At 38.7% G+C, this 11094-nt stretch overlaps 1 protein-coding gene across 1 annotated transcript in view; it reads right to left on the bottom strand.

Annotated features, from left to right (window-relative positions):
* The window catches only part of emc2 (ER membrane protein complex subunit 2), a 40253-nt gene extending 36529 nt beyond the window's left edge, over nucleotides 1-3724 (bottom strand). The window contains exons 1-2 of the mRNA XM_077527737.1: nucleotides 3562-3724; nucleotides 2350-2463 (exon numbers count right to left, since the gene is read on the bottom strand). Coding sequence (XP_077383863.1) covers nucleotides 2350-2463; nucleotides 3562-3601 — 154 coding nt within the window. The 5' untranslated portion in view covers nucleotides 3602-3724. The remainder of the gene's footprint in view (nucleotides 1-2349; nucleotides 2464-3561) is intronic.
* Nucleotides 3725-11094: the final 7370 nt, after the last annotated feature.

Consider the following 11094-nt stretch of genomic DNA (forward strand, 5'->3'; position numbering starts at 1 on the left):
CATGCCGAATGTCAATCATCCATCCATCCATCTAGAGCTGGGAATAAAAGTCGACCAAGTCGGTTTAGTCGACCAGAAAAAGTGGTCGACGCAAAAATGCATGCGTCCAAGATATTTTATAAATTTAAAAAACATATTTGCGGCACCTGGACATTTCCGTTCCGCACGGACACTTATGGCTGACGGACTCCGATTCACCGCTACTACCAACTAATATGCTTCTTAGGTTTTGTTTGTGGTCTCTTTAGACTGACAAGGGAGAAAATTAATGTCGCTACATGTCTTATGTTTGTAACAAAACAATCTGCGTCAAAACCGCTAAATAAATAAGTGCTTTAATGAATTTTTGCCAGCTAGACACACGTAAGATGGCGGGTGGCCTGACGCATCAGCAACAGGAAGGCGTATTTAATTCCTGTTAAACAGAACGAGTCCCCCCAACTCCTATAAGTAGCATGTAGGCATAATAAATTCAGCATTTGCTATAAGTAAGGGCTATTATACTCCAGTTTTACCCCACCAAATGTGCAAAAACCAAGTCAAATTGACACAATGCTCTTAGCGACAGACGGAACTTCGGAAGGGAGTTTGCACGGATGCAGGCAGTAGAAACGAACTAAATTCGGATGTTTATGGATTTGAATTGGTTGGAATGGAACTAGGGTGACAGTGCGGGATCTTGGACCATAACATGAGTTATTTGGAAAACCTTTCTATGAGTGTGCAGTACTGTTAGTATGCTGCATCAATGGCCATTGTACGCTCCGGCAACTCAATACGTTTGAACAAGACAAGCAAATACGTCAGGCTTAGTAAACGTGATTTAAGATGAAGCTCTATTTAAGTGCACATACATTAATGTGATCAAACTGGATTTTTCATTATGTTGGACTATGAAGTGATTTTCAGGAAATGTACACCAAGTAAGTAATTGGAGTTTATTCAGTGATAATGCTAATTGCGATTGTTAATCGTTTATCATTGGCTAATTTTGTTGGTGTTTGTGTAATATGTGCATGTGTGCAGAGAAGATAATGCACAATGAGTATTCATATCCACTAAATTCAACTCAGGTTCAACCTTAGTGGACTTAGTGGAATAACTGAAAGGCAAGTCGATTTCTAAAAAAAAAAGTCGTTAGTGACAGCACTACATCCAACCATCCATCCATCCATCCATCCATTTCCTGAACCTCTTATTCATCACAAGGGTCACATCTACCGTGATTTCCGGACTACAAGCCACTATTTCCCCCCCCCCCACGCTTTCAACACTGGTGCTTTATTTATTTATTTATTTTATTTTTGTGTGCTTTAAATTTGACCAATTCATTTGAGATTTTTACGAACAATCTTCATGCCACCGATACATTTACAGATAGTTAAGTGACATCTGACCAACAAAATTGCCGAGAACGTCACAGTGGACCAATGACGGAGGTTGCGCTCATATGAAATTTTCCTCTCTTCACTCATGGTTTATATAGAACCTAGTATTCCAATTAGCATGAAACCGAAAGACCAAACGGAATGAAAATGCTCTATTTTAAAGTACTGCTTTGAGATATTTTTGCATTAGGTAGAGTAGCTGCCATTTTTGGACAGTTTACATGTCATGTTTCATGCAACATGAAAAGTTGGGAAAGCCACAAATGTGCTTGCATTATTTTTATAATCTTAACTGTTGCTAATTTACAGCATAATGCACAATATTTTTACATCGCACTTGTGTGACAGAATTATGTTGTCATCACAGTCACAACATTTTTTGGGGAAAAAAATCTCAATTAGATTATTTTCCATAATCATTCAGCCCTCACTCTGTGCTGCCATAGTGCATATTGTGCGCCCGAAAGCTAATCCATATTAGCTTTGTCACGTGTTGTGGAAGAATAAAGCCGTTGCGCTTGGAGGCGGATATTCCACCTCCTCGCCCTCGACCATCCAATCACAAAGTAATAGTGTTTTTGTGTTTTTTTTTTTTTTTTTTTTTTTACACCAAAAATCATCATCACGTATAAGGTGTGGGTCTGTTTTTTTTTTTTTTTCTTTAAATATACTGTAAATAAAAAGTTATTTAAATAGACACATTGCTCCATCTTATGTGGCCAGGTCAGTGATCAGTTATGTTTTTTTTTTTACTCGCTGAAAAAAAATCCTGACATTGTAAAGCTTTTTTCTCTTTAATCATGTTTGAAATAAAAATTCACTCATTCATAAAGCCTACTCATAAATATGTGGACCTCTTTCACACACACATTCTTTAATTTAGTAAATCCAAATGAATAGGATTTACCCTGGTTCTCTAGTGTTTTTCCAATGAGCAATTAGTTATCAACAGTGCACTTACTGTCATCCCCCAGTTTAGATGAATGTTCACAGATGAGCTCTTCACCAACATCCACTATTTGTTCACTGTTTCTGCAGTTATCCTCCCTCCACTTGCGCAACTTGTCTCGCATCTCTGTAGACACAGTACATAAAATAAAGTCAACCTTTCGAATTAGCGGCGTATATTGGGAAATAAACTTTGTTCATATGTTGTGCAGCCTGATTAGTTACAACAGGTGACACGTACAATTGAAGTAGTATAACACATTGTTACTAGGCAGTGGATATTTTACCGTGACTCTCCTACAAGTGCTATTTTGCCGTGAACAGCTCTGATTTGACAATCGCCGGTCTGCGGTCGTTCCTGCCTCACTTCACCTTTTCTGTGTCATTTCACAGAGTTTTTTTTTGCCACCAAAGATAGGCAGATATCGGCATGACCAGCCTAACCCTCAAACTATTATTGGCATTACTAGCCTAATCCTAACCGTAACCCTAAAACCATATAGGCTGTGGTCAAGAAATTGTAGTTAAAAATAATGAATAAATAAATAAAATACAAAGGGAGGCTCGAACCCCCTGACCCAGTGTTTAGCGATCACCTTAACAATTATTCCACGGGGAAGCACACATATATTGGCGCAGAATTTGTACTTGAAGTTCAAGTAGCGCGATGATTCACGGCAAAATAAGGCTAAGTGGCGAGTTGCCGGTCACGGCAAAATAAGGCTAAGTGGCGAGTTGCCGGTCACGGCAAAATATCCACTTCGACTTAATAGTTTGCCTAACGGTTACTGCTTTGTATATTTTGACGGGGGTTAGCTTGCCGACATTACGGCCACATAACGTATTACTGCATTACTAAAACGGGAATTGTATTTATGGTTAACACTACCTTGTAGCTACGGCTTAAGATAGTAACAACAGTCGCTTAAAGATAAGACTGACGTGCCACAAAACCATACGGTTGCACACGGCTGAACTAATTTTATCTTTCACGAAATGCATTTCTCATATAAAGGTAAAGATCAATCATATAATCAACAATACTCAAATAAAACTGACAGAATTGAAGAGGTACGATGCTAACGCTAGCATTGTTATAACTAGCGGCGAACTACTCGCCACAATTGTAGGTTGGCACTTCAGAGTATAAAATAAACGACTGTCTCACACAGAACACAGTACACCTCCATACTGACAAATAATGATTCCGTGAGAATTACCTTACCTTCCCAGCCTACATCGTACATTTCAGAAACCGACGCCATCTTTTCTTTACGGTGGAGGCTGTTCCGTGCCTAGTCATGTGACTGCTAGTGGGCGTGGTATCATACATAACATGTACAAATGCTGGAAGGAGTCAAATTTTAACAGTGCTGTTAGGTCTGAACAAGATACGTGCATATGTATCCAAATACGAGCTCTTACGTTTTTCATTTTTCAGAACCCATTTGTCAACGCATGTTAAAAATAAAAAAAAATCAACTCTCCTCAGCCAATAGAGTTAAAGGGTTTGAAGTGAAAATAATAAAAATGATAACTGATTTTTTTTCTTTGTTTTGTTCACCTCAAGTGCAAAGGCTCTCTTGCTAAAAACTACCATTTAAGGACATAAAACTGTTGAACAGCAAACCAACATTAAGAACTAATTCCTTGTATTTTTTTTCCACAAAAATCAACAGACTCAAATTTTATGTTATTGAGGTATGTTTGTCCTGCATATCATTACTCATGGAGTATTGGGCAGGATAAGACTGAGTGTAAGCACAACTACGCCATGTCTACCATCTAGTGGTGAAAGGTGAGATTACAACTTAAAATTACTGTTGATAAATATTTCCATATTTGCATTACCCCCCTTTTTATTTAACGTTTTTTTTTAAATATATATTGTTTTTCTTTCCTGTTTTTTGCCAATTTTATGAAGTTTTTGGGTTTAAACTGGAAGCCCACAGGTTCACCTTTATTAAAAACATAATAATAAATAAATAAATAAATAAATAAATAAATAAGAATGGGTTCAGCGCCACCGCGCAGCACAATAGTCATATGCCTCCCCGGCTTCAAAACCATTCACAGCCAAAAAACGAAAAAGCGCTGCACATGTACACAAAAACAAAGAGGCGGTGCCACACTGTGGATCGTTAGAAACTGAGAGGCAGATGCTACTGCTAACCAGTTGGTCCACCATGCCATCACGATCATGATATATCACTCAAAGACATAAAACTGTTAACCAAGTGTCTTACAGCCGTACTTTTTTTTTTTTTGCAGTTTCCCCACTTTAAAGATAACCCCAAAATAATATTCAAAGCTACCTTGGCCCTTGTAGCACCATAGTTTCATGTAATTTGTTGCATTACTTAGTTGCCCGAGAAACTTAATTTTTCTATAGATCGCTAGTTTTGTAATGTGTTACTCCCAACACTGACAACAAAGTACAAATAGCCTGAAAAAATAATTGCTTTGGCCACAGACGAGTGATCTGAAGGCACTCAGCAAATCAATTGTCAATTTGACATGCCACAATAATATTTAACACAATGTGGAAGCATTTCCATATTTAAAAAGTGACAGCGACTACAAAACGATTTCTGCCGGGCTGATCCCAAGTTCTGTCTCTCCATTAGTTTCGCCGCATGTCCACGAGCTACCATTCTCCAAAACATCTGTTGTTGTGTCCTTGAGTATGGAGAGTAATTTGTGTCTTTATTTTCAATCAAACAAAAAAGGAATTTGCAATCAAAAAAAAAATTCAATCAAACAAAAAGGGGATTTGCAATCAAAAAAAAATTTCAATCAAACAAAAAGGGGATTTGCAACCTCAAATAAATTTTAATCAAACAAAAAAGGGTTTTCATATAAAATAAAAATTTGCAAACAAAAAAAAACATTTCAAACATGGATTTGTATTTTAATCAAATCTTTTGCAAACATTTTTTTCGTTTTGTTTGCGAATCCGTTTTTTGGTTGCGAATCTGTTTTTTGATTGAAACCTGTTTTTTGGTTGCGAATCTTTTTCTGTGTTGTGTGGGCGGGGTCCTCCGTTCAACCGATGATAGAATGACGCGACCAAAACTCAAGGACTCCTTGTTTGGATTGATTTGCCGTAAAGCAACAAGTCTTTCCTCAGGTAAACGACAGTGGATGTCAGGTATAACGATCCCGTGTTCGCCGTGATGGTCCAAGGGTAGTGCCTCTTCAGCTTGCTGGATCTGTAATATCAAATACATTTATGAAAGCTACAGTAACTCCAAGAACTTTTACTCATATAAAGTTTTTTCCTCTGGTTATGTACGCTTTTACCAGCAATAAAACTGCCCTGGCCTGCTCCTCTTACAGTAAACATGCATCTCGCTATGTCTACATTTTCTACCCCTTGGTCTGCTCGCACTCTAAAAGAAAAAATCTAGTCAGTGTAATTGCAAAAGTACACCTACAACTCAGATTCCCCTTCTGTTTCAATCTGACTCATACAGTAAACAACCAGGACCAATAAATAATAATCACAGAATTATCACGAATTTAATCTCTACTTCAAACATCCAAGATTTAGGGGAAGCAGCTAGTGTAAATAAATTCGATTCCCAGCCCTGCCTGTATGTGAAACAAATGCAAAGGTTTCTTTATGAGTATAAAAAAAAAACAAAAAAAACTTCATCCTAACAGCTATCCCAAATTAGCCGTATATTTGTGTTTTGACTGCCAACAACATAGCTTCATGACTGACTCATGTATCGGACCATCAGTTACCTAGCTAGCTAACATGGCTAAGCAATGCTGAGTGAGTGATTACGTTAATTGTAATGGTTAGAACAAATCACCGGATAAACGATAGATCAAGGGTTGCTTTTAGATAAATGTCAGATAAACAAAACGGAAAACTAGAAGTGGGGGGGGGGTGTCATATTTACCTCGATGCTGGCGGCGACTGGACAAAATGAACCAGGAAATAGTCAGACGAACATTGTCACACCCCCATTCCTATCTGACCAATGAAAGTTGTCGCAGCGGCTTCCAAGCTGACCAATGACAAGGCTTCTATCATCGGTTGAACGGAGGACCCCGCCCACACAACACAGAAAAAGATTCGCAACCAAAAAACAGGTTTCAATCAAAAAACAGATTCGCAACCAAAAAACAGATTCGCAACCAAAAAACAGATTCGCAAACAAAACGAAAAAATTTTTGCAAAAGATTTTATTAAAATACAAATCCATGTTTGAAATGTTTTTTTTTGTTTGCAAATATTTATTTTATATGAAAACCCTTTTTTGTTTGATTGAATTTTTTTTTTGATTGCAAATCCCCTTTTTGTTTGATTGAAATTTTTTTTTGATTGCAAATTCATTTTTTGTTTGATTGAAAATAAAGACACACATTTCTCTCCATACTTGAGCACGACGCTTCACATAATTTGCCTCCAGTGCCACTCACGGTGGTGTATGGATGGTGTGAATGTTTGGTGGTGGTAACTTGGAGGGACCATAGGTGCACACTGGCAGCCACACTTCCATCAGTCTGCCCCAGGGCAGCTGTGGCTACAAATGTAGTTTAATGCCACCTGTGTGAGTGCATGAATCCGTTGTAAAGTGTCTTCCAGTGTTCTGAAAAGTGCCATATAAATCTGATGGATTATTATTATTCACTGTTGTTGCAGCTCTCTGAAAACCAAAATTGTCCTCCTTGAATGGTACTTTCACACCTATCACACACAGGGAAAAGCGTCGGGTAGGCTACATATACATATAGTATATTTTGCTTTGCAGTCTGTGTGTATGAAAGAATGTTCCAGTCGAATCACTTCACAGGCATTATATTTTGATTTCTGACAGAAGCAATCAGAGTTGGCAATCTCTAAAATGAACAGTTATAGACTAAAAATTGAGGTAAGACGGAGGTGCTCTCTGTGGTTTTGAAATAATTCCCGTTCCATCTAGATTTCAATTTCATCGATGTTATACAGTGAGCTGCGGAAAATGAAGACGAATGCAATTAGCAACCATGTTTGGACTAAGCTCTCTGGAACCAGCGCCATGATGTTTACGTTGGAATCTGATTGGTCCCCTGTCTGACCAAGTTGCTTTCAGCTTACCGCGAATAACTCTGCACAGATGACTTTAGCACGCTTACAGACTCCTTCTAGTGCACCTTTGACCTCGCTCATATCCCAAGTGAGAGGCCCTGAGCAAGATTTGATGGAACATCACTGTTGGCCTTCCCCACTATGTCTTGCTCTCTGCTCTGCTACTTTTGTGCCAAGAACAATAATCATATCCATGTCATGGTAGCACCACATCGGTCATTAGTAGGCCTACTCAATTGCTTTGGTGGAGTACTACCACATGATTTTTATTTTTTATTTTTTTTTATTTTTTTGCTGCATTGGCTTAAATTACCTCTTTGATAGTCATAAAAAATGTTTGGAATAACAAAACATTTGTTCTTAAACGTTTTGACACAACCATGAATAGACTTCCATCTGCTATTATATAGACTATTATATCAATAATAATAATAATAATAATAATAATAATAATAATAATAATAATAATAATAATAATAATAGTTAGCACGTCCGCTTCCCAGTTCTGAGGTCTCCGGTTCGAGTCCAGGCTCGGACCTTCCTGGGTGGAGTTTGCATGTTCTCCCCGTGCCCGCGTGGGTCTTCTCCGGGTACTCCGGTCTCCTCCCACATTCCAAAGACATGCATGGCAGGTTAATTGGGCGCTCCGAATTGTCCCTAGGTGTGCGTGTGAGTGTGGATGGTTGTCCGTCTCTGTGTGCCCTGCGATTGGTTGGCAACCAGTCCAGGGTGTCCCCCGCCTACTGCCCAGAGCCAGCTGAGATAGGCGCCAGCAGCCCCCGCGACCCTTGTGAGGAATAAGCGGTCAAGAAAATGGATGGATGGATGGATAATAATAATAATCTTATTAGCTATTATCTTGACTAGATTTTCTTAAACATGTCAAAGGCAAAAAAAAGGTAGGCAGAGCTGAATTAAGTGTTGTTTGATGTTTGTTTGTTTGTTTGTTTGTTTGTTTGTTTTAATTTGTGTGACATTTTTTAAAACGGTAAAAAAATATATATACATAACATGTCTCTTTTAATGTTAAGGATCTGAATTTGATCATTTTGAGCTAAACACTGGCAATAATAAATCATATCCAAGACCTGCATTTTCTTCTATCTTACTCATGGCAGCTGGTGTAATAGTTGTTTGTTGTACTGTATTCAAGCTTAAGCCCTTAATAATCATTTTTTTAAGGGGTCGACTTTAAAACTGCTAGGTCTAATTTTAATGTCTGTTTGGAGAGGCCCAATCTGGAACTCAATTTTAGTGCCCACTTCTTTTTTTTTTGAGTCATCAGTGCTCTACCATGCTTCTGATACCATAATCACATCCATGTAGATGGGAAACCTGTCAAGGGCTGGACGGGCCATAGGCATACAGGGTAAATGCCTGGTGGGCTGGCGTCTTTTTAGGCTGATGATTGGGATTATTTTATTATTATTGTACTCAATTTTACCCAAATTTGGCCCACAATTTATAGGGAGCAGCCCGTTAATCTATTTCCATTTTAGACAACAAACTGAACCAATCAACATCAGTGGCAGAGCTACATGGTAGCCAGGCATAGTCAGGAGTCATGTCTCAATACAAATTTAGAAAAATGTTTCTTTTGGATAGAACATTAAATTATTTCTGACAATGCAGCCAATTTTGATCAGCTCCTTCACCTGGTCTGTGAATTCCTGGTGGGGAGGAAGAAGGTCACATGTGCAGCCAAGTGGGGATCTTGTACTTTGACTGTAAATACACTATCTATATACGCGTGCCAATCTCATCTCTCGGAGCCCAGTGAGTCAAGTTGCTTCCGTCAAGCACACGTTGAGAGTTGGTTCAGAATTGAGACCTCCTTAATTTCAATGCAAATGAGGGAGGCCATTATGAAATCGTCCAGGTCTCGGCTGTATTCCATCACATAAAGGCGCACAATGGTGCAAACACCCCTTCCAGCTGCACCTGTCAATGAAAATACCAAAAGAAAGAAAACTTTGCCCATTCGTACGGTGAGTCCCCAGTTTTCCCAATTTACCCTAGCAAAAACCGGCTCTGTATATAAGGGAACAATCCATTTTGTAGTGGTTATCTTTACTCGTAGTGAGTAACTTTTAGGCCAGGAGGCAAGGTACATCCTGGGCTGGCTCACAGTCTGACTACTTCATCACATTTTGGAGACAGGATGACTATGCCAGAAGCTCCCAGTAAAAGGGTGATGAGTTTGTTGACTCCATTCCACAAGCGGTTTTAAACCCATATGTTGCCCAAAACACTTTCTGCATAGATTAGCACTGCACTTCCACAAACAAGTAAGGGAAACTCCTAAAGTGTTTTTGTTTTTTTTGTAATGAGTTAGCTTAGTTATTGACTCCCACCATTTATTTCTGCTAGTCTTGACTTAACAGATTATTGTTTTTAATTTTATTTTTTTTAATGTGTAGGGTTCATAGTTGTTTACAACGGTCACTTTGTCATCACGTTGTGTCTTTGCCACTGTATCCAATGTTTCTCGATACTTTGTCAACTTTCCATCCCCTATCTTAGCACATCTAGGGAGACTGGACAATTCATAACACAGCTGATATTAATTCATTAGGTTTACACAGAAAAAAATGAATGAACAAACGATCGAAAATGAACACAAGTCAGTCTCGGTCTTCCTATCTGGAGCTCCAACAAGTCATTCACAGGGCAGAAGATGTTGCCCAAATCTAAGTATTTTATACTTCTTTTTCTAATACACAATTTATATTTATTTTAAACCTTATATTTTGTACTGTATATGGGGGCCGGGTCTATACTTAAACAAAGTGTATCGATAAGATGAGAATTGTGGCTGATCTGGACTGATCCACTGTCAATCATAAGGTGGCACACAGCTTGTACACTCCAATGGAGTATATGCCACGGAAGAGGCGGGACGTGATTTTGCACATCAGTTTATTTCCGGTCCGGGTTGCGAACGTGCAACCCAGGGGAACAAAGTCGGAAGCACAAGTATTTTTGACGCAGCCCACACGTCGCAAACCGAACCGGAAACAAACTGTTGTGCAAAAAAAAACAGTCCCGCCTCTTCCGTGGCATATACCCCATAGGAAAATTAAAGTCCAACATAATGTTTTTGTATTTTAGAAGAAAATGTTGGGGGGAGGACCAACTAACAGGGAGAATAAGCAAACTCTACAGAAAAGCCAGATCTGGCTTAGGCTTAAACCTAGAGCTTACTTGCTGTGAGACAATAGTGTGAACCACCATGTTTATGCTGCCAACACATCAATCCACATTATGATGATTAGATACCTCAATAACATAGTTGAGACAAAGACAGTAAGTTATCAGGTCGCACTACCCACAATCTGTGAAGAAAAATGTGAAGAATTCAAACAGCATTTTAGAGGAGTAGAAGACAGGACAATAGGAACAAAAGGGTGGTCGAAATCCATGCATCATTTTGTTCGGGAAACCCACTAAGTGATTGTTAAAACATGTCGCAACACGGTGATTAGTGTGAGAACGTTCAAGATCCATTCTTGAGCAAACATTATTGATTAGATTGTATACTGTACATACAACTAATGCTGCTATCATAACATATTTTTCAAATATCACATAACTTCAGGCATTTATTAAGCAATACTGAGTAGCATGTCTGGTGTAATAGAATAGAAAAAAGCATCACCCCACACGCAAATGCTG

This window comes from Festucalex cinctus, chromosome 7, assembly GCF_051991245.1.
Source record: "Festucalex cinctus isolate MCC-2025b chromosome 7, RoL_Fcin_1.0, whole genome shotgun sequence".
Classification (NCBI taxonomy): Eukaryota; Metazoa; Chordata; class Actinopteri; order Syngnathiformes; family Syngnathidae; genus Festucalex; species Festucalex cinctus.